This window comes from Filicampus tigris, chromosome 16, assembly GCF_054856515.1.
Source record: "Filicampus tigris isolate MCC_2025a chromosome 16, RoL_Ftig_1.0, whole genome shotgun sequence".
Lineage (NCBI taxonomy): Eukaryota > Metazoa > Chordata > Actinopteri > Syngnathiformes > Syngnathidae > Filicampus > Filicampus tigris.
In genome coordinates, this window is record NC_141232.1 from 9679889 (window position 1) to 9705896 (window position 26008).

The window sequence follows — 26008 nt, forward strand, 5'->3', positions numbered from 1 at the left end:
CAACTAGTATGAACATGTGATGTCATCATTTTTACATTTGCACTTGTAGTACAGATGGTGAATGGATACTTCTGCTTTTCCCAGCCATCCCCACACACACACACATATATCTGTACTAATTTATGTACATCGTGTGAGTATTTTACTGTCTTTGCTAACACTGGTCAACTGCAATTTTTTAAAATCAGAGATGGCTTTATGTATCCCGATGTATTTTTGACGCCGATTTAAAAAAAAATGTCTTTGCTTTTTTTCTAGCACTTCTAAGTTTTATAGATTTTAAGTTTGAACTATAAAATCTTGTGCCAATCAGATTTTAATAATTCACTGCCAAAGACAAATTTATTTGTCTTTTCACAGTCCAGCTATTCAGTCGCAGGGACCTATTTATATATATATATATATATATATTTTCTATTTATTTTCAAACGTTTGGGTAAAAGAGGGTCTGAAAATGTCTGGCAGTGAATGAGTTGCCATGCTTTGTAATTTATAGTAATGACATTTCAAAAAAATAATCTCCGTTGCTGAACAGAAAACTTAATTCATAAATTTTACAAAATATATTACTACATTCATTATATACATCACTACATTATATTCTTGTTTTATTATATTTATTAAGAAAAGATGATGTGCTCGAGAAAAAACGAGGATAGATTCGGAATCCGTGCAAATAAAAGAAAATATCTTTAAACGTCTACTAGAAACTGATTGGAAAAAAAAAACTTGCAAATTTGTTGACCAGCGCAATCTTGGTGGTAAATCTCAGTTACGTTAATAATTTCTATGAGAAATACTTTTTGGCCATTCATAAAAAAATATATATATAAGTATTTTTTGAGGGCGCCTTTTCCCCCGTTTATGTTTTCTTACTCCTTGCACCGTTTGTAACCCGTGGATCGTATACCGCGTATCCCGTCCCGCTGTTGGATCAGCATCAGTATCTGTCTGCATCTGGTCACGTTTGACCACACTCCCGGTGAGCAGTGGCGCTCAAGTGCACAAAGTGCACGTACGAAAATAAAGGAAGAAGAACTATGCAGTTGATTGGTCCAAACTTTGGCGGACTTTCACCCCTTTGTCACTGTAGTTCGTATATCCTCCCCCATTCCCCGATCCTCCTAGCCCGTGATTCTAGTTCAGCTTTTGACAACGTCAGTCGCTCCTTGTTTTCCTTTGGCGGGTGAGTTAATTGTTGACTGCAGTGGCAGACAAACCTTGAAAGTCAATGCTTCTATCTGCTCGTAGTTATGATTAACACACACTCACAAAAAACATACTTTGTAATTTCAACGTCTCTGACCATATTGTGTAACGTTTACATGTGTTGCAATGAATAACTGTCTTACCACGACATTAACTGTGGTACTACTGTATAATTCTATTGAAATGTGTCACTCAACGTGTTCAGGATACTGCGAGGCTATTTTTGCAGCCGGTTCTAGGCAGATAATCACTACAAATAAATGAAGATTGTCTTCATTTGATTATATTTTACATGAATTTGACTGGTTCTCCATGCAAATGTAAACAACATCTGGTGATCCACCAGCGCGTCAGATTGTTTTTAACTCGTATTTGCTTTGCCCGTGCAACGGTCCAAAGTTTACCTAATGGAGCCTCAAGCGTTGTAACAGACAACTTTCAGCAGCTTTTGATTCTCAACGAAAATTCTCCCCAAATAACAGTAATATCACGATTTATAACAGTTTGTTTTTTTTACTGTAACATAAACGATACAATTTCTTGTTGCATCATACTAAAAAAAGTGATAATCATAAAATCCTGCAGATAGGAGATTTGCACTTTGGACGTTGACACAAATCCTCAAATGAACTTGTAAAAAAAAAAAAAAAAAGTTTAACCCCCTTTAGCTCACCTAGCCATTATTTTCTAGTGCTTATCCTCATTATAGGGGCACGGGTGAGCTGGAGCCTAGCTGACTTTGAGCAATAGACAGAGTACGCCTGGACTGGTCGCCAGCCAATCGCAGGGCATATATAGACACGTAATTGCTCACACTTGTGGGTAATTTAGAGTCTTCAATTAACCTAAAAGCGTGGGGCTCATCCCACAACTAAAAACTGAAGGTCAATTTCCAGGTGGCTTCATTAGCCATGTGCTGACAAGAGATCTGGATTTAATCCTGTGTGCAACATTGTTACTGCCACCTACTTGTTATGGCAGGGATAAAAGAAATCATGTGACAAATTAAATACTTGCACAGAAAAGTTTCCACTTTTGCTCTTGAGGACTAGAAAAAGGCTGTGTGGCCAGATGGGTCCTGAAATAATATGACCATCATGCCAAGGTCCTCTTAAGGTCTGGTCTTCAATCTATTTCTCAAGTCAAATTTCGTAGCATCAGTGGATTCTAATTCTTCCCTGGTTGGCATTTTCTTATTGCATGATGTCATCACTCCTTATTATTCTCAAACTCCTGGGTAATGGATGGATTGTATGTCCTATTCTTTAGATCAGCACTTTGCAACAACAACCATGTCTTTAACAAATGGCAGCAGTGTCACGAAAGAAACCTGGGACTCACACAACAAGATGATGTCGGAACCTCTGGCTGTCAATGACGCTGAGGTAAGTGTTTATGTAAATATGTTTGCCTCCTATATGTTTTTTTTTAATCTGTCTCGCACGTATTTATGTGGGTATACTGTATGTATATTTTTATGGATTTACATTCACTGTGATGAACATAATGAATACCTGTTGAATTGAATTATGTCCAGTACAAGAGCTCTATCAAAACATGTGCCTTAATGCTAGCTTTTGATTGGTAATAAACAAAATTAGAGTAATTCCCTGACTGTTTCAGTCAAACCTAAGTATTATTATCTTATTTGTGGATCTCACACAATGGCAGTGTATGTACATAATGTGAATATTGTATGCTCTTGCTCCCGTAGTTTGTGAGACAGATTGATATGTCACATCTGTTTTGTAGGTGTTCTCTATCATTAAAAAGGAGAAGCACAGACAGACGTACGGCCTGGAGCTGATTGCTTCCGAGAACTTGACCAGCAGAGCGGTTCTAGAGGCTTTGGGGTCTTGTATGAACAACAAGTACTCTGAAGGATATCCTGGTCAGAGGTATGAGAATAAACGCATTTCTGAAATGATGAAACCGAGTAGGACAGCTTGAATTTCGTTTTCAATTAAAAGTGGGTTTCATATTCACAATGATCTCAAATGTAGGTACTATGGTGGAACTGAGCATGTTGATGAGCTGGAGAGACTCTGCCAGAAGAGGGCGCTTGACGCCTACAGCCTGGACTCTGACAGATGGGGCGTGAACGTGCAGCCATACTCGGGTAAAATACATTGATACACGTATGGTTGAACGTTTTGGATAAAGTGGCTGAGTGATTAGCACGTTTGCCACTTAGTTCAAATCTGGGTTTGCTTGTTCTTTGTGTGCTTGCATGAGTTTTCTCCAGGTACTCCGGCTTCCCCCCCACCATTCAAAAACGTGCTAAAAGACACTAAATTATCCATAGGTATTCTTTTGTTTATAAGTGCCCTGTTATTAGATAGCGACCAGCTCCAGGTGTACCCCTCCACTCACTCATAGTCAACTGTAATAGGCTCTAGCTCACGTGACCTGAATATTCTTAATTTCCTAATGGTCTGCAAATTTCCCCATTGTGGTTTTAATAACGATTATTTTATCTTATGAGGATCAGCGGTATTGAAAATTGATAGCTGTATCTCAAATGGAGTAAGAGGAAATGTCAATCCTTCTCCATCTAGGTTCTCCTGCCAACTTTGCTGTTTACACAGCCATTGTTGAACCGCATGGTAGAATCATGGGCCTGGACCTTCCTGATGGAGGTCACCTGACACATGGCTTCATGACGGAAAAGAAAAAAATCTCTGCAACCTCAATCTTCTTTGAGTCCATGCCGTACAAGGTGATCACACACATTTGTTTACACTCACCTCGTAATGGGTTAAATGAGTAAGATTTCAAGTCGGCAATTTCCACTTGTTAATTATGATCAATTGTTGTTCAGTCAGTGTATCATTATTATTATTATTATTATTATTATTATTATTATTATTCTTTCCCCGTATATGTCAGATATAACCATTGTTGGTGAGTCGTTGTTCAAACCTGCGTGTTCTGGTTTCAGGTGAATCCCGAAACTGGTTACATCGACTATGATCGACTGCAAGAAAATGCTCGCCTTTTCCATCCCAAACTCATCATTGCAGGTTGTCTATCACATTTTTATACTTTTAAGATTACTTCAACGTAGTGAATTGAAGGCTAACCGCGATATTTTTATTCGGTGTAATAACAGTTTTAGTGTCTTGTATTTTAACTGAAGTGTTGTTGAGGAAACCTTTTGCACATAAACACACAAATGGAAATCCAGAAAGATGTTTCCTTTCCTTTCTTTCACAGGAACGAGCTGCTACTCCCGTAACATCGACTATGCCCGCATGAGACAGATCGCCAACGAGAATGGCGCGTATCTGATGGGAGACATGGCGCACATCAGCGGGCTGGTGGCCGCCGGAGTCGTGCCTTCACCCTTTGACTACTGCGACATTGTTTCCACGACGACGCACAAGACGCTGCGCGGCTGCAGAGCTGGACTCATATTCTTCAGGAAAGGTCAAATCTCATTTTGTCATCAAGTCTTTGGAGTGATCATTCCGTTTTATTCTCATCTGTTCTTCTTCAGGTGTGCGCAGCGTGGACGCCAAGGGGAAGGAGACCCTGTACAATCTTGAGTCTTTAATTAATCAGGCCGTCTTTCCAGGACTGCAGGGTGGACCGCACAACCATGCCATTGCAGGTCCTCCACATTTTTAGACGTAACGCTTGTTCTCAATTTTATGTCCGTAGCGGTTCAATTCATGTTCATTCTTTTCATTTGCAATTGGCAACCAAAACATTATAAAAGTGACTCATTTGGATTTTAATGTAACACAAAAAAATGTCAGAATTCTATTTTACCCTCAGATCATCCATTATGGCGTAGTAGGCGGGGTACACCCTGAACTGGTTGCCAACCAATCGCAGGGCACACAGAGACAAACAAACATTTGCACTCACCTAGGGGCAATTTAGAGTGATCAGTTTAACTACCATAGATGTTTGTGGAATGTGGGAGGAAACCGGAGTACCCGGAGAAAACACGCAGGCACTGGCAGAGCATGTAAACTCCACACAGGAAAGCCAGGGCCAGAATGAAACCCTCAACCACCCTCAGATCAAAAATACAAAATGGCCTCAGGACTGAATTTGATTTTCATATTTAATTGGTTGGGTTTACGCGGCCCGAAAGTTTGGTAACAAGCGTTAGTAAAGATGTTAGCTTTTCAGCTGCCACAATCAGTACAACGACCAGGACCCCTCAAATGATCCATCACTCGTGTTATCAAGGACAAAAGTGTTTGAAGTGTTATTGTAGTTGGCTTCATGACTTACTGTACGTGTGACACAGAAAATATCCTTTCACCACTGTTTGTCTGCCCAATCACGTTGTTTTCAACTCATTCATGTCCACAGGGAACATCACATGTAGACTTTGGGCAAATCATTTTAAAACTACCATTATTTAAATTCTTCTTTTGGCCAATATATAATCATATGCAAGGAACTCTGTGTCTAGAGTGTGTTTGGGTGGACTGATTCAGGCAGCTAACAAGTTAAATATCTTTACTGCAGTGCCTGTAGCAAACGGCCCATTTTTTCAGTACTGCGATTTCTGTTGAAGCTCTCACGGATTTGGCATGTTGTTGTTTTTCCCCTTCACACTTCTTATTTCCCGTAGTTTCTCCTTCCTCCCCCCGTCGTGTGCGGGTTCTTGCATGTGTTTCTCAATTCAGTTGCAATTTTATGATGGAATATTCACCTTGAGGGTTTATGTGGGCCTTGTGAACTTTACTCTGATGATCTTCAGCATACTGATGTCAATTAGAAAGAGGAAGCTTTGCAAGCGATTAGTCACCTTGCGTTTTGCAAACTTGCAAACAAGCATGCATTTACACATGTCTGGAGCTCGTGATTATGAGGCCAAGTGGTGATCACCCTATTGAGTGGACCTTCGAGTTGCAAATTGTAGTCAGTTCTCAAACTGCTGATCCAACAGAGTGATGATGGGCTGTTGAACTACGGGGGAGTTGCTTTTACCTGCGCAAATTTGCGCAGCCTCAGGCATAGGAATGCTTGTTAGCAAACATGCAAACCTGACTGATTATTAGATGTTAAAATCAAACTATTTTTCATATGAGCCTAAAATTGAATTATAAAATGACTCATATTTTTTATATATTGCCAATTATAAATAGAAAGGATCAACGATTCACATGGAATTTTCTCAATTGTGCTCATTTCATTGCTGCATTTCAAGGTCTTTACACTTATGTCCCCAGGTGTGGCAGTAGCTCTCAAACAAGCCGTGACACCAGAGTTCAAAGCTTACCAGATGCAGGTTCTGGTCAACTGCAAAGCTCTGTCCACTGCCCTCATTGAGCACGGCTACAAGATTGTCACTGGTAGGTGTCACTCAACCCCATTGGCACATCAAGTAGGAAGTCATTCTGTTTGTTTGTTTGTTTGTTTGCTTTTCTTCTTCCTTTTAAACCTATCCTGTTCGGCTGAGTGGACATATAAAATGTTTGATTGGAACAATTTTTCTGTGCAACGAGAGTTTGATAAAGTGCTTTTGTGGTTTTATGGTAATGGCTATTTATCCATCCATCCATTAATTATCCAAACAGCTTATTGGACAGAAAAAGGTTTAAGAGGAGAGGAAAACGAAAGATCAGATTTAAAAAAAAAAATAGGGAAGAATAAATGGTATATAACCACTGTAACGTTACCGTATTTTACGGACCCTTAGCCACACCGCAGTAATTACAATATGAATGAATGTGTCAATTGAAAAAAAAAAAAAAAAATCATACCTAAGACGCAATGCAAGGCGCATTATTTCTGTGAAGCATTGTATGTTCAATATTTTATTTCAATTATATCATATGTTTATTTGATAGGTTTAGTGCTATTTTGCCAAGTTCAGACCGGACACAAAATTCACTTGCGTTAGTTCCCTGTGCAACTAGATGGAGTTTGCTTCAAGCGGAGGAGGGGATCCTATGACAGACAAAAACATCAAATTGAACATTGCTACTCAATCTGGTGCCCAGTGGTTATGTTATTACTTTGCTTATTGCTAAATGCAACATGAACATCATGGGAAGGAATTCGAATTAAGGTGTACTGTGGATTTTTGAGAAACCTAAAAGATTTTAAGTGCACATTGTGGTACGGAAAATACAGTACAAAAGAGTGGGCTACGCCCTGTGAGGAAGGCAACGAGTAGCAAATAAGAAATGATATAACAGGGACCAGATCAAGAGGACACCACCCATGCCCAGGGGGCAAGGGCAGAATGCCAGGCCCACCAAGCACCACAAATAGCCCCCACGAGGAGCACGTGGGGACCCACCACTGCTCCCCCAGCCAACCACCACCTTCTCTCAACACGTCCCGCATCTGCCAACCTCTCACATAGCCTCAGTAAAGTAAGAATCCAGCAACTGCTAATGCATCCGGCAACGGGAGCCAGTCACCACCCCTGCGGGGGGGGGGGCAACAGTCTGTAAATGAATGAGCCAGTGACTGTGAGCAGCTTGGGTGGGCTCTTCTGACAGAGGGATCAACAAACATTGGGGAAAGAAGAGGGGGTCCGTGTGTGCATGTGTCAGTGGGAAGTTCTTAATGCCAGTTAGTGTTGTCAGTAGATGAGAATAACCTCATGATTATATTTGCATTTTCAGGTGGTTCTGACAATCATCTGATCCTATTGGACTTGCGCACCAAAGGAACCGATGGTGGGCGAGCTGAGAAGGTGCTGGAAGCCTGTGCTATTGCTTGTAATAAGAACACCTGTCCAGGTAGGATTTGTTGAGCTTTGTTTTCATACTGAGAGGACTGTACTGAGAATTTGCAAATCTCCATATAAATAAACACACATGCACATACTGAATGTTTGATCTTTTAATGCAGGGGACAAAAGTGCTTTGCGCCCCAGTGGACTGAGATTTGGCTCCCCCGCTCTGACCTCGAGAGGCTTGGTGGAGGATGACTTCAGGAAGGTGGCAGACTTCCTCCACAGAGGTTAGGAATGTGCAGCTCCATCACTGGGGCTTTTATAATAGTATACACATTAACGATAAGTCATTCACAAAACATAAAGCTACTGCATTACAATACAAATCATGCCAATTGAGATGCAATATGATTTGACATAATTTCATACATTCCATTGCTATTTGATGCCATACTGTAATTATGTGCGATTTGATACTTAACAAACAGCTTGCATTTAATTTTTCTCTGTTTAAATTGGTGCCACTTGTATACAGTAGGCTTCCAGGAAAAAATCTGGACAGTTACTCATAGAATACATTAACTGCTCTGATGAAATTCAATTGACATAATTTCCAAATGTAGACCGATTTGCAGTTTTTGTTCACTGGGTCATGTATTGCTATTTCTGCCATGACATGCTCTTTTGACAGCCATTACAGTGTTAAAATTGGATGACACTTGCGTGACTGAGCCTCAACAAAATGGACTGTTATGGCAATGCATCAGTTCTAATCATTATCCTACATTTTTTAATTCCGATTTTTGGGGAGGGGCCTTTCCTTACCGAAAGTACCTGTTGTTTGTAGCTGTACCAACCCTTCTGGCTCTAAAGCAGAAATTCAGCCCCAGGTTGATTATAACACTGTGTATCTGGAGTAGAATTTCGTTATAGAAAGCTGCCTTAGCTTTACTTTCTTTACCCTCCAGGCATTGAGCTGACCTTGGATTTGCAGAGAAGTCTGGATCCCAAGGCCACTCTGAAGGAATTCATCCAAGCATTGGCCAAGGAAGAAAGGTTCCAGCAGCGTGTGAACGAGATCAGGGCGGACGTTGAAGCTTTCGCTGGTCATTTTTTCATGCCTGGCCTCCCTGAACTGTAAATCATGGTGACTCAACTGATGGTTATTGTTGGACTGATAATCATGGAAACTATTGCATACGATTTTGGAGGTCCAAATTTGGGTGTGTATATTTGATACGGTTAAAACCTTGTTTGCCAATTAAATAAGTGTTTCTGAGCTGGGTTTACCTGCTGTGATTGATCTGTACAAATAGAAGCCAGCAAGCAAGCGTGACTTGTCTGTCTCTGTGTCATTACTGTAATTATAATTCCAATTAGAAATTAGAATTCATTGCTAACATTAAATGTGTAACTATGTCACTATTACATGTTTTTTTTTTTTTGCGTGGTCCAGTGCTTCATGACCTCGCACCCTGCATCAGCATTAGCGCTAGCAAGGTTGAGACTTTAGTTACTGCCCCACCCATCTTTTAGCAGTGGAACAAATTTGACTTGACTGCAGGGCAACCGTCTTTGATGGACAATGTTGGCAGATGAAATAAAAAGTTTAATTCCTGTGGTAATTAACCAAAGGAACATATTAATGGTTATATAATGTATAGTGCGTACGTTTAATTTAACGTACGTGTTGTATCCAAAAATTCATTTGTTTCATTGACAACAACAAAAAAGATTTATCATCAATCGAACCATTCCCCAGCTGATTTCGGGTGAAAGGCGGACTTCACCATCAACTAGTAGCCAATCAGTTGCTGGGCACATATAATAACGAACACACCCACATCCACACTGTCACTGAGAGGAAACCGATCCCATTCTCGCACACAAGTCAGGCGAGTGTACCGCTACACTAAAACTGTAATTTCAGGAAGTCTCACTGAATTGCTTATGCAATGGGACACGCCAAAACTTTGAAAATATTCTCAAGAATGATCAAAAACAGCTGCGCGAGAAGCAGACCAACAATTTGGGGTAAGTTGTCGGATGTGTCTTTCGTTAGAATGCCTTGACTTTGACACCTGTGGCATAGGGTTAGGTAAGAGACTGTTACAAATAAAGCTAGTGGAAGCTAGCATAAAAGTTGAAGTGGGATGTTTATTTGTTAAACACAAGAAGATTACGAGGAGCTCCTCAGTTTTAATCCAGATCAAATTTCCATCACTGTGTATTATTTGATTATCTTATTTAGTTCATCACTGCCTAAGAACTACAACAACCATCGCTTTGACAAATGGCCACAATGTCATCAAGACGACTTGGGACTCGCACCACAAGATGATGTTAGAACCTCTGGCCATCAATGACTCTGAGGTCAGTAAACCCATTATGGCAGGGATGGGCAAATAGAAAAAACATTGTAAAATCCCCAATATGAAAAAATATTGAAAAAAAAAAATCTGCAAATATACAACTTCACGGATTCCTGTGAATATGCAAGGGTCGACGGTAGTTTTAAGTTGCATGTATACTCTCCTATACTGCAATGTGATTATGCCTAGTATTGATTTATTTATTTTGCATATTTGGAATGATATTGTGGTCAAAAATAGTAGATCAGTAATGTCAAAATTTTGAGTGAGTTGATTTTAGTGATATATATATATCATTTTTTTTGCACATATTGTTGGCAGTTTTGCGGCACGGTGTTCGACTGATTAGTAGTCCGCCTCACAGTTCAGAGGTCGTGGGTTCGATCCCGGCTCCGGCCTCCCTGTGTGGAGTTTGTATGTTCTCCCCCGTGCCTGCGTGGGTTTTCTCAGGGTACTCCGGTTTCCTCCCACATTTCAAAAACATGCTTGGTAGGTCGATTGGACACTCTAAATTGCCCCTAGATGTGATTGTGAGTGCAAATGGTTGTTTGTCTTTGTGTGCCCTGCGATTGGCTGGCAACCAAATCGGGGTGTCCTAATCTAAAATGGCATTTTTGTCATACAGCTGGTTTGGAAGTACGTGGTCCTATGTGCCCCCCTAGTGGCTTTGATGAAAAGTTGTGGCCCCTCTGATCTAAAGCTTGTCACATTTGTGTTTCAGGTGTTCTCTATCATAAAAAAGGAGAAACACAAGCAGACATTCGGGCTGGAGCTGATTGCTTCAGAGAACTTCATCAGTAGAGCCGTTCTAGAGGCTCTGGGTTCTTGTCTGAGCAACAAGTACTCCAAGGGAAATCCTGGCCATAGGTAAGAATAAACCAAGTTTCCAAAGTGGCTGGTGAAATTATTGCATCGGACTGCATCAGAAACCTGTGACATTCTGAATGTCAGAGCCTTTGGTGGTTCCGAGCATGTTGATGAGCTGGAGAGCCTCTGCCAAAAGCGAGCGCTGGGGGTCTATGGTTTGGACTCTCAAAATTGGGGCGTCAACGTGAGATCTTATTCAGGTAACACGTCAAATGGATTTAAAGGAGAACATATATTTTCTTTCACCTTACTCTTAATCTCTGAAACAAATCAATCCATAAATGTCAATTCTTCTCCGTTGAAGGTTCTCCTGCCAACCTTGCTGTTTACACAGCCATTGCTGAACCCCATGGCAGAATCATGGGACTGGACCTGCCCGATGGAGGTCACCTGACACATGGCTTCATGACGGAGAAGAAAAAATTCTCTGCAACGTCCATCTTCTTTGAATGCATGCCATATAAGGTCATCACACACATTTGTTTACACGCACCTCAATGCATAGTTAAGAAAGAATTCCAGTAGCATTATAAAACTAAGGTGGGAGAATTACAAAAAAAATTGTAATAAAAAGCAGCGGAGTCATATCCATCTTTCTGACTGAGACATGACACGGCCTCAGATTTTGAGGTACTGCTGCCCGCTTAGCTGCCAAGCACTAGAGCGCAGAGTTTGGTTAGGCAATACTGCATCGCAGTATTTCACAAAATAAAATGAATGCACCCACAAAGGGCACCCTTGACGGAGTCCAGTGAGTAACACCGTCTTATGCAGTTTACAATTCCATATAAAGCACTCATGGACTGGTTGGGCAAAGTCTCATGTGTTCTCAAGTACCTCGGAAAAGATGTAGAGCTGGTATGGTATTCCAACAACTGGAACAAGAATTAAATTCCACCTCCTAGATCCATGGTTAGACTAACAGACTCTCCTCTCCAGTACTTAGGAATAAGCTTTCCCAGGAAGGCTGAGGAGTGTGATCCCCCTGGAGTTGGAACATCCACTCCAGTCCTCCTTCTTAAAAATGGGGACGACCACCCCTCTCTGCCAGTCCAGAGGTAGTGATTGTCCTTGCCTTCCCCGACAGAAAGGCAGGTTAACCTAATAGTATATTCACTCGGTCTGCTTTTTTCTCATGTGAGTATTGGTCAGTTCAGTCTAATGCTATTGTTTCTCTGTACATATCAGATGTAGCTGATATTGGTGTGAAATTGTTGAGACCTAGTGTGCTGGTTTCAGGTGAATCCCAAAAGTGGTTACATCGACTATGACAGACTGCAAGAAAATGCACTGCGTTTTCACCCCAAAGTCATCATTGCAGGTCATGCATTCACATGGTTTGTCCTCACTTGTTCGCTTGAAATTAACATCAGGAGGAAATCAAAAGATAATCACATTTAAAGCGGAAGTCAACCCAAACATATTTTTTGCAAGAATATGTTCTATGCAGGCCCACGAGTTGAAACAAGGCATTCTGATTAATATTCCATTTGTGGAATATGAGTTAAACAGCGAAATCCACCCCTTTTTAGCGATCTCAGGGGGTGGCCATTTTGTCACTTCTGTCGACTGAAAATGACATCACAGTTGCTCAGGGCTCAGGTAGCAACCAATCATGGCTGAGCTTCAGAAAACAGGTGAGCTGTGATTGGTCGTTACCTGAGCAACTGTGATGTCATTTTCAGTCGACAGAAGTGACAAAACGGCCGCCCCCAGAGATGGCTAAAAACGGGTGGATTTCGCTGTTTAACTCATATTCCACAAATGGAATATTAATCAGAATGCCATGTTTAGACTAGTGGGCATGCATCGAACATATTCTTGAAAAAAATATGTTTGGGTTGACTTCCCTTTTATTTAAGTCTGTAATTTGTACCCATGGCCTATATCCCATATCTGTGCCATTAACTAAGATTCTGAAGGGAAGATTTTTGCATATGAACACAAATGAAAAGTCACAAGGATGTTTCCTTTCCTTTCTTTCACAGGAACGAGCTGCTACTCCCGTAACCTCGACTATGCCCGCATGAGACAGATCGCCGACGAGAATGGCGCGTATCTGATGGGAGACATGGCGCACATCAGCGGGCTGGTGGCCGCCGGAGTCGTGCCTTCACCCTTTGACTACTGCGACATTGTTTCCACGACGACGCACAAGACGCTGCGCGGCTGCAGAGCTGGACTCATATTCTTCAGGAAAGGTCAAATCTCATTTTGTCATCAAGTCTTTGGAGTGATCATTCCGTTTTATTCTCATCTGTTCTTCTTCAGGTGTGTGCAGCGTGGACGCCAAGGGGAAGGAGACTCTGTACAATCTTGAGTCTTTAATTAATCAGGCCGTCTTTCCAGGGCTGCAGGGCGGACCGCACAACCATGCCATCGCAGGTCCTCTGCATATTAATTATGTTGATTCTATTTTATGTCAATATGTACTCTTTTGACTGATTTTCAGGAGTAGTTTTTCTGTTTCTATGTGCCCAGGTGTTGCTGTGGCTCTCAAGCAAGCCATGACACCGGAGTTCAAAGCTTACCAGATGCAGGTTCTTGTCAACTGCCAAGCTCTGTGCACTGCTCTCATAAAGCGAGGCTACAAGATTGTTACTGGTAATCGGCATTGGACTGCCTGCTTTGTTGTCGTGGAACATGTAAAATGCAATGTTATCTGTCATCTGCATTTTTTTGTCATCTGCACAGATGGCAAAAGTACTGGCCTTTGTACTTAAGGACAGATACAACAAGAACAACAAAACACTCTCCTGCACACAAAATAGTTTTCCTCTTTTATTAACTTATATAGTGCTGGATTGAGAATGAAAAAAAAAATTGCATGTTGTTGAAGAGCTGGCTGGCTTAACTTTTATGCTATCATAACATTATGTGAACTGAATATCAAAAATGCCAAAATGAAAATGAAAAAATGAAAAAAAGCAGATTACTTGTATGTGTGTGTGGGGTTTTTTTTTTCATATTATACGGAAAATGCTTGAACACCAGAAGCTGGTGGTTTTTAGGCTTTCAGAAGACAAAACACGTGCCACAAATTATTTTTGAGCCAAGAACATTAAACAGGTCTCTTAATTTAGGCCATGTATGGGCAATGTCTCGCTAACAATATCTCAGTCAAAGAAAAGCTCGCCATTATTGACTTTGCATTTCTCTATTTACTTCATCATCATCAGCGGTGGTTGAAGAAAACAAGCCAAAATAAGGAGTAGAAAGTACAGATATCTGTTTTCAAATGTTAAAAGTTAAAAAAAAGACATCCGAAAAATAAAACCGAAATCAAAGTATTTGTACTTTGTTATTGTATTGATTTTAATAGTCATGTTCTGCTTCTCCATCTTCGTGTTGAGGTGGTTCCGACAATCATCTGATCCTTTTGGACCTGCGCAGCAAAGGGATCGATGCAGTACAAGCTGAGAAAGTTCTGGAAGCCTGTGATATTTCTTGTAATAAGCACGCCTGTCCAGGTATTGTTTACAGAGAGTAAGTGTTGATGCATGCTGCTTTGTTCACTACATGCTAGTGTGCAGTTCTTAGAACAATTATATAAACAGTAAATCACATATGTTTTCGAACAGAACTAATCATACTTTTAAAACAGAAGTTAAGGCTTCACATCTTGAGTGTTTCATTGAAAATTCTTAGGGACGTGTGTATAAAAAAGAGAGTTTATGAAATCAAAAATGTGTCCATTGTCCATTTTCTTTTTAATCTAACAATCTTGTTGTGCAGGGGAACATTGCAGTATGATCCCAAGTGGATTGAGACTCGGCTCCCCAGCTCTTACATCCAGAGGCTTTGCAGAAAATGACTTCAGGAAGGTGTCAGACTTCATTCATAGAGGTATTACTTTCAAACAACAATACTTCCCCTTCACTGGTGAACTATTTTTAGGTGACTTGGTACCCACGGTGGCCCCGACAGGAGTATATCTGGAGCAGAATTTCTGATTTTTTTCCCCTCCTCCAGGTATCGAGCTGACGATGGAGGTGCAGCAAAGTCTGCATCCAAATGCCACCCTGAAGGAATTCATTCAGGCGTTAGCCCAGGAAGGGAAGTTCCAGCGGCAAGTGACTGAGATCAGGGCAGAGGTGGAGGCTTTTGCTGGTCTGTTTCCTATGCCCGGCATCCCTGAGCTGTAGATGAGGACTCAGGCACTTTATTATGATGCTTTCAATATTTTTTCTGTGCTTTTGTCCACTGCAGCTTCGAATGTTTCATCTTCATTCATTGAAATATTGTACCAAAAGTATCACTGACAAGTTGATTTAATGTCATTTGTGCAATTGTGGCACCGCATATCCATCTGTTCTTTTCATCATTAAGCATGATTGTAATTACATGTACATGATCGTTCACCCTTAATTCACTTTGGGGAAAGCAGCTTTGGTCAAGAGGGGTTTATACCAGCAGGCAGTACCCATCATTCATTTGGTGTTTTGACCATGAACCGCCACACCCTCCCAATGGTGGGTCGGCGCTGGTGGTCAAATCACTGCCCATCTCCTTGTTCTGGCTTCTAGCTGAACTCCTCTCTATTGCCCCGTAACCAGCATGAGGCTCATGAGCTGCTGCCTTTCTCTTCTTTCCTGTCATCAGGCTTTCTTTATTTTGAAGCCCTGTTCATAGCCCTCCTCCTATGGACCAGTAAGTTCCATGCAGATGATCTTTGCCTCTTCAGACCACAGTACCATATCTGGCCTTTGGGTTGTCTGGACAACCTGGGGGAACTGCAGTCTGCCTCCCAGGGCATCATATATGCAGAATACAACTACACACAAGAATTGCATTTTGTGTACTGCTTATTTGCAAATATATTTTTACAATTTTGGAAAAAGACTGCTTCTGTGTATGAATTTTCTGTAACTCCATCCTGGTAGTGGAGTCTCCCTCAATTGAGGTCGGATTTTTCTGCAGGGGTTCAAATTGAAATGTTTTGTTACTTGCCACCATGTAAACAACAATGGATTGAATCTGAATACCAACAATTAAAGTGAGGAAGGGATATAAAAGATTGGAATCTAATAGAATACCCCATGAACTATAATTATGATTCTGAAGGTTGTTCTGACTTTCAGCTCGTCCCATCAGGAGTAAATATTGTACCTGTACTGGTATTATTATTATTTTATTATTATTATTATTATCATTATTTTTTTAAACACCAAATGCCCGTCACAATTTCACTCTTTCCTACCAGTGAACAAGATCCCAAGGCAATGAGCAAGAGTTCATCCAGGCATTGGCCTAGGAAGAGAAATTCCAGCAGCGTTTGACTTCCCCATCATTTTCCCATGCTCCTTGAGCTGTCGATGACGATGGTCTCTAAAACGCTGACGACTGTTGTTGGGTTTTTTTTAAACCCTCTCGTCCAATATCCTTTTCTTTGCTGTTCACCTTAAATAGAAAACCACCTGTTCTCCACCTGAGCAACTGTTGACCAGACTAGATGGATTTTAGTTGCTGCCGTTATGAGCTACTACCAAATCCGGTAGGTGGCGGTAATGGGCTTAGACACTGTAAAAACTCATTTCAACTCAAAAAGGAGAAATGACTATAAGGAAACGGAAGTGACGTTTACTGGGTTAAAGGTCGTTTTGCGCGCCTCTCGTGCTAAGCAGGGAACCGTTTCGTGACAAAAACAAACTTTTAAACCAGTGCCGAGTTTAGGTCTTTCATTCTAAAAAATACCACTTTGTTTTACGGTTTCCTTGGTGATCTTACCTGACGTGTTGAACCTAAAGGCTAGCTTGGCTAGCTTTTGGTTGGCGTCTGGCGGACAAAAAATGACCGGCTAATTATCTCAATAGTAGTTAGCTTACCGAGAAGTTTTGTTTAATAGCGGGACTCGACGAATTCATCGCCTTCAGCCATGCAGGACTTACTGGCTAGCGCGGACCACATCAAGTTCGACCTGGAGATTGCCGTGGAGCAACAGCTTGGGGCTCAGCCTCTACCCTTCCCCGGCATGGACAGTAAGTGCTCGCATGCTAACTGCTAGCCAGGTGACGGCAGAACTGTTATCACCAACACTCAAGTCTGATGCTTTGCTTGTGTTTTCCTGAATGCTTTGATATCATTTCCCCGCCCGCTTAGAATCCGGGTCTGCTGTGTGTGAGTTCTTCATGAGAGCTGCGTGTCTGAAAGGTAAACAAATAGTCTTGCTTCATCACACAGCAATTACTAGACTCATCAATAATGTTGCATCGCTCCATTTTTTTCTTAACATGGACAGAATACACTAATTGCCCGTGTAATAGTGCATTTATCGTATTTTCTTTCCATTGCTTTGCTAGGTGGGATGTGTCCTTTCCGTCACATCAGTGGAGAGAAGACAGTAGTCTGCAAGCACTGGCTCAGAGGACTTTGCAAAAAAGGAGACCAGTGCGAGTTCCTCCACGAATACGACATGACAAAAATGCCTGAATGCTATTTCTACTCCAAGTTTGGTGCGTTCACGGGACCTGAGTATTGTTGCACATAACAACCCAGTGATTTAAAAAAAAAAATGTATACTGTGTGCCCCCTCCCTTAGGTGAGTGTAGCAACAAGGAATGTCCATTCCTGCACATCGATCCTGAGTCCAAGATCAAAGACTGCCCCTGGTATGACCGAGGCTTCTGCAAACACGGTAGGTCCACTGAACAATTCAGTCGCAGTGTGTGATGTTCAACTACCGTTTGAGTTGCAGACAGCCCACAGCTAGTTTTCCTGCAATTCCTTATGTCAAATCACTAGGGAAGTGGCGTGGCAATAGCCCAGATGTACGACCGATTAAAGTGCCGCATTATAGTACTACAAAAATGATCTTTGCAGGTGCCAAGCAAGATCAATACTGTATGTATTGTGTATCGTTAAAAGAATTAGCTAACTATATTGTGTTCAAAATTATTGTGCAAATGTTGTTTTTCTCAGATTTTTACTGTAAATATAGTCTATGTAAATAGCACTCAGCATAATTTTCTTCAACTGTTGCAGAATAGTGTGAATGCTTTCAAACAAACCTCCCAATGATAATTTCTTTCAAAAATAAAAACACTTTTTGTTCAAATACATTGTTCCAAATTACCATGCACAACAGTGTTTCAAGACGTTTATATGTTGTAAACAACTGAAAATAGTTGAATTTGCAGCATTAGGACGTTGTATTTGCATCATGGGCTGCTATGGGCATAAATGGAGAGAAATTCGTGCGTGGCCCCCCATCTTCCCCTGACGATCAACCTATTGAAAACCTTTGAAAGCAACCTTAAGCAAAAGATCTTTGAGGGAGGCAGACTGTTCACATCCAAACAGCAGCTCTGGGAGGCTATTCTGACATCTTGGAAAGAAATTCAAGCAGACGCTGTCCACCTAACCTCACAAGTTCAATGAATGCAAGACTTGCGGAGCTGCTATCAAATAGGAGGTCTTATGTAAAAATGTAACTTGACCTTTTAAGATGTTTTTGATTGAAATTTTACTTTTCAACATGACTTTTTTCGCTTGTTTACAACCTTTAAAATGTATTGAAATACACCAGCTGTGCATAATAATTTGGCAGCTACTAAAATATATGCAGATGCAACCTTGAGAGAGTTGCAAAGGCTGGTTGATTATAGGACTGGGCAATTATGGGGGGGGGAATAATTACAGTTATTTTTTATTTTAAAAAAACACAATCATTCATTCATCAAATTGATTTCAAAGCTTATTTTCAACTACTAAAACATGAAATCAAAAGTTTTTCTTATGCCTCAATTCTCTTGTACTCTTCCTGTTTCAGGTCCTGACTGCAGACACAGACACACAAGAAGGGTAATTTGTGTCAACTACCTGGTGGGCTTCTGTCCAGAAGGAAAATCTTGCAAATTTATGCAGTATGTATCTGGTTTGCATTCAGTATTCAAAAGTGTCACTTGTATGTAAAACCAATGCAGTTTAGCACTACACTGTTGAGCCAGATTTTTTTTTTCTTTGTTCTTGTTAGCCCTCGTTTTGAATTGCCAATGGGAGCCCCCGAACAGCCTCCTCTGCCACTACAAAACCAAAATCAGACAAAGGTCAGACACCCGCTCACATATGATGGTCAGCAAGGTTGAGTGAGTCCCACGATGCTGACCATGAATCATTTCTCCTTGCTTTGATTGCTGCAGACGGGACCTACGGGCCGCTCGTCGTTCTCAGTCATCCACCTGACCAACGCTAGCCCGGGCCCACGGTCGCACAACAACTCTTCCATGCCTGTGACTCAACAGAATCATCTCATTTCCAACAGAGGGCCTCGGCCGCTGGACCAGGTCACCTGCTACAAGGTGATTCAGATTTTGTGCTTCTCAATGAGGTCACATATAGCAAAATTAGCTATTTTGAGTATTGTGTAAATTATGACTCCAGATTAAGGAGTAATTGTATTTTTATGGAAAAACAAATTCCTCCAGTCATCAATTTCCCCCCCCCCCCCATGTGTGCAGTGCGGAGAAAAGGGCCACTACGCCAACAAGTGTAATAAGGGCCATCTTGCATTCTTGAGTGGGCAGTGACCTTCAAGCTGGTGTAATGAGACAACAGGAAAGATGGACATTTTACAGGTTGATCATTCCAATGAAATGACTAGAACCTGTGATATATTTTTTTTCCTTCTGATCGATCTACTCATACACAGGCACAGAGATTTACATTGCTTCAATTTGTATTCTTACCTTTTATACAGTGTGAAAAAAAGATGCTGTTGTCATCATTTGTGGCATACTTGAGTGGAATTCTTGCTGACAAAAATAAGTACACCTTAAAATTGTGTCTGATTTCTAATTGCTCTATTAGTTGTGCTTAATGTTAGCCTTTGTGTACTAAAGACCTGCGGTTATATTTCACTAATAGGGCAAACCCCAAAAATCATCCCTTGCAAGAAACAGCTGCACTAATCAGTACGTTTCGTAGAGTCAAAGGTTGTCCATGTTAATGTGAAGTGTGAGGACAAATTCGCAGTGTGTAACTAAATAAATGTTCCATTCTAAAATGTGTCGCATTAGAAATCATCAAAAAGAATATCCTATGTCAATTTCTTGAATCTTGAATGAAACAAAAGCCACAACAACGCTTAATATCGTTTATTGGTCACAACTGTCACTTATTGAACACAAAGAGCTGAGAAAGCGAAGAGTCGGAGGAGCTGAATGGTTCATCCCTGAAGGTCTGATGGCGCTTGTTAGTGGTACTTCCTCCAGCGATCATGTTCTAAAGGAAGATGGCAAACACAATTGGAAACGATGTTTTTGTCATCATGAAAATAAGAAGATGAATCACACTTCAAGCCAACATTCACACATTAAATCGGGGTTCTTGCCCAAAATGGGTGGCAGACACATTTTTGGTTGGGCTGTGATGCGTTATGTCATGTGTGTATTTTGTGTTTAACAGCATTTGTCTGTTTTTGTTAGTAGATAAATTGTTAATGTAGGTAAAGCAGAAGTGAGTCTCTTACTTATGTGGTCGTATTCCCACATGTAACTGATGGCCACGTAGCCAACGAGCAGTATAGCAATGCCACCAATGCCTCCCTTCTTCACGTTAATATACTTATTGTAGTATCTGTCATGACCTGGAAGAGGTGACATGATGGGTGAAAGAACAATTCAATATTAGAAAATTCAAATGGAGCAGAGGTTTGTAGTCCGAGCGGGTGTCCTCACCCCTGCGGACGGCGGAGATGATCCCATTGGGGGTAAAGTCTCGCTTCCCGAGCCAGCTTCCCAATTCGCCCAGTTTCACATCCATCAGACGCTTCTCAGCTAGAGGAACTATTAGGAGATAATTGGAAAATCAGATCAAAATCAATCTTAATCCTGGACTGTGGTGTGTGTGTGTACACTGGAAAAATAATCAGTATCACATAGAACACCTTTCCCATTGGCAAGTGTGTACAAGACTCATTACAAACGGTCGCGTTGTTACCCCCTTTGCCCCCCAATTACATGGGAGCATGTGTCAATTAAAAAAATAATCTACGTAAATTTGAAAGAGATTTCTAATAGTTCTACAGCAAGTAGGATAGCCTACTAATTAGTTCAGTACCTTTTTATTTTCATATAAACGACGGTAGAAATATTACATAGTGGAAAGTTGACGTTTTAAGTGACTAAATGACAGCCCAAACAAACAATGTCTTTATAATTTGTAGTAAAAACACAGCTACGGTAACTCTTAAACCTAATTTTAAATGCAGTACTTAATTAGTAGTTTAAGAATTATCCTGATATTCGGAGGGCATGACAAGTTATCCAAAACAGCGAAACATGCACTGGCAAGATAATGGAAATATGGAACTCGTATATCAGATTGCTATTCCTGTAATCAAATAACCCGATGCATATTTTAAAAACAGAATTAGCAATGACACGCGAAGTCCTTGACGTGACTCGAAGGATTCACTGCGGCCTTTGGGCTAACAAACACATAAAAAAAAGATTCGTTCACGGTCCGTTAACTGAATAAAACTCGTTAAATATGCACACATGTAGAATTGTTTCCTTAATAAAGCCCAGAAAACTGACACGATTGTGAATATTTGCTCAGAAGGACACGAAACACTACCTGGTCTGTCCGCCATCTTGACCGGTGGAGTTCGGTTTGCTGAGCTGCAGAGAACGATGGGAAACAAGCCGCGGTGCATTGTGGGGGCTAATGTAGTTTTATAGTTTTTCCACTAGAGGACAGACATGCAGGATGAAATCAAGCTAATCATTTTTGAACGTCTTCAAAAAACAAGGGGAAGAAACTCAATAAATTAGAAAATAATAATAATGACTCTGGCATTTTAGGATCACGAAATGTTAAACCAAAGCAGTTTAGATGTGTCTGTATTTATCAAGCAGCTTTGAGATTATTGTTAAAATGCATAATGTTCCCTCTGTTGCAACAATTTATTTTTCAAATTCAATGAAAAATAAACTACATTGATTTAAGGATACACTTTCTGAAGTAGTTTCAGCAGTGGTGAGCCATCAGGGCCCTTTGCTGGCTTTAACACTACCACAACCACTGATCAACATCTACAACCTACTTTATATTGTAATATGCTTGTATATATTCTCATTCGTCCAAGTCATTTCGTTCTCAGGTTATTGAATCGACTTGAATCGATTGCTCTGTTTGTTTTGAAGACATTTCTCCTCTCATCTGAATAGGCTCCACCAGTTCATGCAACAAGGCTTGTTTTGGACCGCACCAGCCTATGTTGTAATATTTGTTACATTAAGCTGTATTATGTGCTGCCATGTCCTTTTGACCCTGCTTGTTGGGTGTCATTTCATGTATTTCAAATAATGATCCGGAGCTTTTATCAAAACATCCCTCCATCCATTTATTTATAGCACTTGTCCTCATCAGGATTGTGGGTGAGCTGCAGCTTAACCCAGCTAACTTTAGTCAAGAGACAGGGTACACCCTGAACTGGTCCCCAGCCAAACAGGGCTTTTTATAAAAAACAATTGTACTTGGAGTCAAGTCTCCAGTGACTCAAAGGGGATTGTTTGATGTGAAAGTGGTCGATCAAACAATAGCAAACCTGCCCGCAGCACCCTTGAATATATTGTATTATACCTGCAGATAGAGAGGAGATCTAATTCTGGCTCGTGTGTGAGTGGAGGGGCCGGGTGCTAGGGAAGGATTGGATATGGAAGTGTATGTAGTCAATACACACACACATGCATGCATACACATAAACAGTTACACACGCACACATGCTGCACAGTAGTGGTTTTGGCCTTCATCCAAGGCTCTTCCCTTTATTAGAGTGATTTGCTAGCTTCTCTGGAATGACTTTAATTAGATGGAAGACTTATAAATGTACCGCACTCAGCAGGCTTATAAGTAAAGTAATTTTGAACATTTCGTTAGACATTGACCCAAAAGACTTCTCTTTTTGTACACTTTGGGCTTTTCATTGTAAACTAACTCACAACTATAGTAAACATACAAGTGATCCAGAGGAAAGACTGTTAATTAAGTTTAGATTTGTTGCGTAGACTTGCACGTTTTGACAAGATGTCCTACAAAGTGAAAAAGCAGCAAAAAGACACGGCACGCTCTTGATTTTGACGCTTGATGTTAGCAGCAACGCGATTTACATTTCCAGAATAAATCTTTAAGAAGAAATAACCCTGTCGTCCAGGTTGACTTGCTTGTTCATTGTGTTTGGCTTGTTTGTTTCAGCTCCGCCTTGGGCCTTAGTGCACTTCACAGCAGTCTGTACTGGCTACACACAAACACACGCGCACACACATCCTGTCTCACGCACACATGGATAGGCAACCAGTGTGAGACGGATGATTTGATTCCACTTGAAGAGGCAGGTGCCCTGGAGGTCTGCCACAGAGACAGCTCTTTGAAGCTGATGGAGAGGGATGGAGGTAGAGGAAGAGGAGGAGGAGCGCTGGGTCAGAATAGCGGAAAGAGAAGAGAAGGCATTTGGGAGCCGAGTAGACAGGGATGGAAAAGGATGCCAGGGAATACAAGAAGAAGATGGAGGAGGAAAGATGATGGAAGGGTAAAGAAGGCGAGTGGGCTTTCTAATCCACATCCACTTCCTGTTCATCTTTTTCCCTTGTGTCCTTTGCATTTGTCAATTTCTTCCATGTGGCCAAACAACATAGCACACATCAGTCGGACAAAGATGCTCTAGTCTATCGGACGGTCTCCTACTTCTACAACAATCTCATTAGAGCTGCGGAACCTGCCTTGAGGCGTTCATGGGCCCGAACGAAACATACAAGTGATATGAATGATATGGAGCAAGGGAGAGAAGATTGTCTGTGTGGGAAAGAGCCCAAGGGGCTATCTCGTTTTCCATGTAGCGCTAATGGTCTTGGCCACTTAATCAAACTCTTCAAGTCACACTCTGAATGTGATGCGGGCGGTCCAATTGAAGTTCGACCACACTCACACAATATGGACTACATAAGTGCAGTGTCACTAGTATTTTTATTGTTATTTTATTGATTTGAATTATTGTTATATTGTTGAGTATACAGCACATTGTATCTCAATTAGTTATTCTTCTTAACTAAGCATTGATCAGCAATTTTCATGTGATTTTATTGTACTGAGTGTCCATAAGTGTGTTTTGATTTGTCTTGGACTTTCTTATTTATCCATCTAACCCTCTGTCAATTTTAGATTCATCCATTCATCTGTATCCTTTACATGGTTTTCAGATGTGTTAAAATGGTAAGTATAGCGGTAAGGCTTGTGAGTGACTCATTGAGTGATTTGTTTTTAATTTTGCTTTTAGAAATAAAAATGCATACAATAAGGTCGTCTATGCAGCAATAGTTCTCTTGCTTTGTCAAAAAATATTGCAGTTGTGTCAAAAGACCCACTGCACAGAGCAGTGTAGATTTTAATTCGCAAACCAGCTGGCCGTTACTTAGCAACCGTTCATAAACAGTAAGATGGAGACAATGCCAAGGGAGGTGAGGGAGGAGGAAGTGAACACTGCTTCCCTGACCTCCACCGATATGTGTTTCCAGCCATACAAAGCTGGATGAGTGTTAACCACACACAATACAAATATTGCATACACACGGAGAAATCGTGTAGCACACCAGAGAACACACGTGATTGGAAGAGAAACAGCAATTAGATCAGACCCAGTAGAAGAGCATACAATATCCTGTACAAAATTAGAGCATTTGGCATTTTAATACATATGGTCTGCCCCTCTTTTTCACCTTTTCAAGCCTCCATCTTCATCACCTCACAAGTTAAATGCTCATCTTCCTTTCCCCTCCATCTGGCTCCCTCCCTTGATCTCTCTATCTGCACATCTGCACCTGTTCTCTTGGCTTTCAACTCTCTTCTTCACCTGATTGACTACTGCTGCTCCTCTGTCTCAATCTCGCTCTTCATATTTCCTTTCTTCACTTTTTCAGTGTGTGAGTTGAGGTGGTCTAGTCATAGGTAGAATAGCATTTTTTTACTCAACATTCGCTTTACCATACAGCAAGTGAGAGCATTCGATGCATCAACATTTTCAGTGAGGCAAAAGTGGCTCTACATGCAGTAGTTGTACTTTTTCCCACAATAACTTTGGAATAGTTTTGGGATACTCATTTGAGTAATCTCTGGATGAATATTATTCATTTTATTATTCGTCCAGGCACACTACTGCTGCCCTGAACACAAACATCCAGTATCCAAAGTCAGTGTGACCTATGCAGAAAGTTAGCTGTATCTGTGGGACTATCTGAACACATAAACTCAAATTCATCCCACAATTATGGATAGAGGGAGCGAGGGAGGGAGTAAGGGATAGATGGATGATTAGGTAGGTAGGTAGGTAGATAGATAGATAGATAGATAGATAGATAGATAGATAGATAGATTGACCATTGACCATTTAATACATGGTTATGCAATGTATGACAATACAATAATGAAGCGAAAAGATATAATACCATACATGAATAAATATTGGAAAAATCGAGTAAAAAATGTATTTTAAATAATCCAGCTATATAGCTGCAGGGCCTTTTATTATTTATTATTCTCCTTTCAATGCATATTCCAGCACATACTGCATGCATGGTTGAGTCTCCAAGAATTAACATATTTAAAAGGATTGATTAAAGTGGCACGAGCTGCAGTGACAGCATTGTGGAAATTGGGTGTCAACAATGCACCACTGAATTTCTTAAAAAAAATAATAATAATAAATAAATAAATTAAAACAAACATAATCATAGTTGATTGTAAAGGTTTTGAGGTTTTGTTAAAATACTTTCAAGAACTGCAGCGACGAAACGAAGCAGCGAGCCTCTCTCTCTCTCTCTCTCTCTCTCTCTCTCTCTCTCTCTCTCTCTCTCTCTCTCTCTCTCTCTCCACTCTCTCTCCACCCATCCCCTTCCTCCTCAGCCGCTGGATG

General features: G+C 40.9%; 4 protein-coding genes across 7 annotated transcripts; 3 read left to right on the top strand and 1 right to left on the bottom strand.

Annotated features, from left to right (window-relative positions):
• Positions 1 to 131: 131 nt before the first annotated feature.
• shmt1 (serine hydroxymethyltransferase 1 (soluble)) lies at positions 132 to 9143 on the top strand. 3 transcript variants are annotated; one of them, XM_086055925.1, is made up of 12 exons: positions 132 to 1186; positions 2479 to 2594; positions 2962 to 3107; positions 3213 to 3328; positions 3768 to 3928; positions 4151 to 4232; positions 4426 to 4638; positions 4709 to 4822; positions 6405 to 6527; positions 7812 to 7928; positions 8041 to 8151; positions 8833 to 9143. In XM_086055925.1, the coding sequence occupies exons 2-12, from the start codon at positions 2502 to 2504 to the stop codon at positions 9003 to 9005; spliced, it is 1449 nt and encodes a 482-aa protein (XP_085912051.1). In that variant the 5' UTR covers positions 132 to 1186; positions 2479 to 2501; the 3' UTR covers positions 9006 to 9143. The 3 variants fall into 3 exon arrangements, with proteins under 3 accessions (XP_085912051.1, XP_085912053.1, XP_085912052.1); XM_086055927.1 differs by lacking the exon at positions 132 to 1186 and adding an exon at positions 2071 to 2390; XM_086055926.1 differs by lacking the exon at positions 132 to 1186 and adding an exon at positions 2071 to 2325.
• Positions 9144 to 9343: 200 nt separating this feature from the next.
• On the top strand, positions 9344 to 16030 carry LOC147134607 (serine hydroxymethyltransferase, cytosolic-like). Of its 2 annotated transcripts, none has more exons than XM_086055923.1 (12): positions 9344 to 9898; positions 10116 to 10237; positions 10958 to 11103; positions 11188 to 11303; positions 11408 to 11568; positions 12343 to 12424; positions 13092 to 13304; positions 13375 to 13488; positions 13585 to 13707; positions 14457 to 14573; positions 14839 to 14949; positions 15076 to 16030. In XM_086055923.1, the coding sequence occupies exons 1-12, from the start codon at positions 9820 to 9822 to the stop codon at positions 15246 to 15248; spliced, it is 1557 nt and encodes a 518-aa protein (XP_085912049.1). In that variant the 5' UTR covers positions 9344 to 9819; the 3' UTR covers positions 15249 to 16030. The 2 variants fall into 2 exon arrangements, with proteins under 2 accessions (XP_085912049.1, XP_085912050.1); XM_086055924.1 differs by having other exon boundaries at positions 14457 to 14589; positions 15076 to 15223.
• A 641-nt stretch (positions 16031 to 16671) lies between these two features.
• cpsf4 (cleavage and polyadenylation specific factor 4) lies at positions 16672 to 20683 on the top strand. Its single transcript, XM_086055928.1, has 8 exons — positions 16672 to 17081; positions 17203 to 17253; positions 17403 to 17555; positions 17642 to 17737; positions 18872 to 18965; positions 19076 to 19148; positions 19242 to 19400; positions 19560 to 20683. Exons 1-8 carry the CDS (start codon positions 16979 to 16981, stop codon positions 19626 to 19628), a joined length of 798 nt encoding a protein of 265 aa, XP_085912054.1. The 5' UTR covers positions 16672 to 16978; the 3' UTR covers positions 19629 to 20683.
• On the bottom strand, positions 20181 to 21782 carry atp5mf (ATP synthase membrane subunit f). The gene is made up of 4 exons (XM_086055933.1): positions 21679 to 21782; positions 20778 to 20885; positions 20570 to 20686; positions 20181 to 20322 (listed from the first exon to the last, which is right to left on the bottom strand). The coding sequence occupies exons 1-4, from the start codon at positions 21755 to 21757 to the stop codon at positions 20294 to 20296; spliced, it is 333 nt and encodes a 110-aa protein (XP_085912059.1). The 5' UTR covers positions 21758 to 21782; the 3' UTR covers positions 20181 to 20293.
• Between the last annotated feature and the right edge of the window lie 4226 nt (positions 21783 to 26008).

What these genes read in the sequence shown, in the direction of transcription:
- shmt1 (XM_086055925.1), top strand. Translation starts at nt 2,502, where the DNA reads ATGTCTTTAACAAATGGCAGCAGTGTCACGAAAGAAACCTGGGACTCA. An exon ending in GAACGTGCAGCCATACTCGG is followed by an intron (nt 3,329 to 3,767) that starts GTAAAATACATT and finishes TTCTCCATCTAG; the next exon opens with GTTCTCCTGCCAACTTTGCT. An exon ending in CGGCTACAAGATTGTCACTG is followed by an intron (nt 6,528 to 7,811) that starts GTAGGTGTCACT and finishes TTGCATTTTCAG; the next exon opens with GTGGTTCTGACAATCATCTG.
- LOC147134607 (XM_086055923.1), top strand. Translation starts at nt 9,820, where the DNA reads ATGGGACACGCCAAAACTTTGAAAATATTCTCAAGAATGATCAAAAAC. An exon ending in CAACGTGAGATCTTATTCAG is followed by an intron (nt 11,304 to 11,407) that starts GTAACACGTCAA and finishes TCTCCGTTGAAG; the next exon opens with GTTCTCCTGCCAACCTTGCT. An exon ending in TAATAAGCACGCCTGTCCAG is followed by an intron (nt 14,574 to 14,838) that starts GTATTGTTTACA and finishes CTTGTTGTGCAG; the next exon opens with GGGAACATTGCAGTATGATC.
- atp5mf (XM_086055933.1), bottom strand. Translation starts at nt 21,757, where the DNA reads ATGCACCGCGGCTTGTTTCCCATCGTTCTCTGCAGCTCAGCAAACCGA. An exon ending in CAAGATGGCGGACAGACCAG is followed by an intron (nt 20,886 to 21,678) that starts GTAGTGTTTCGT and finishes ATCTCCTAATAG; the next exon opens with TTCCTCTAGCTGAGAAGCGT. An exon ending in GTGGGAATACGACCACATAA is followed by an intron (nt 20,323 to 20,569) that starts GTAAGAGACTCA and finishes ATCTTCCTTTAG; the next exon opens with AACATGATCGCTGGAGGAAG.
- cpsf4 (XM_086055928.1), top strand. Translation starts at nt 16,979, where the DNA reads ATGCAGGACTTACTGGCTAGCGCGGACCACATCAAGTTCGACCTGGAG. An exon ending in CTATTTCTACTCCAAGTTTG is followed by an intron (nt 17,556 to 17,641) that starts GTGCGTTCACGG and finishes CCCCTCCCTTAG; the next exon opens with GTGAGTGTAGCAACAAGGAA. An exon ending in AAATCTTGCAAATTTATGCA is followed by an intron (nt 18,966 to 19,075) that starts GTATGTATCTGG and finishes TGTTCTTGTTAG; the next exon opens with CCCTCGTTTTGAATTGCCAA.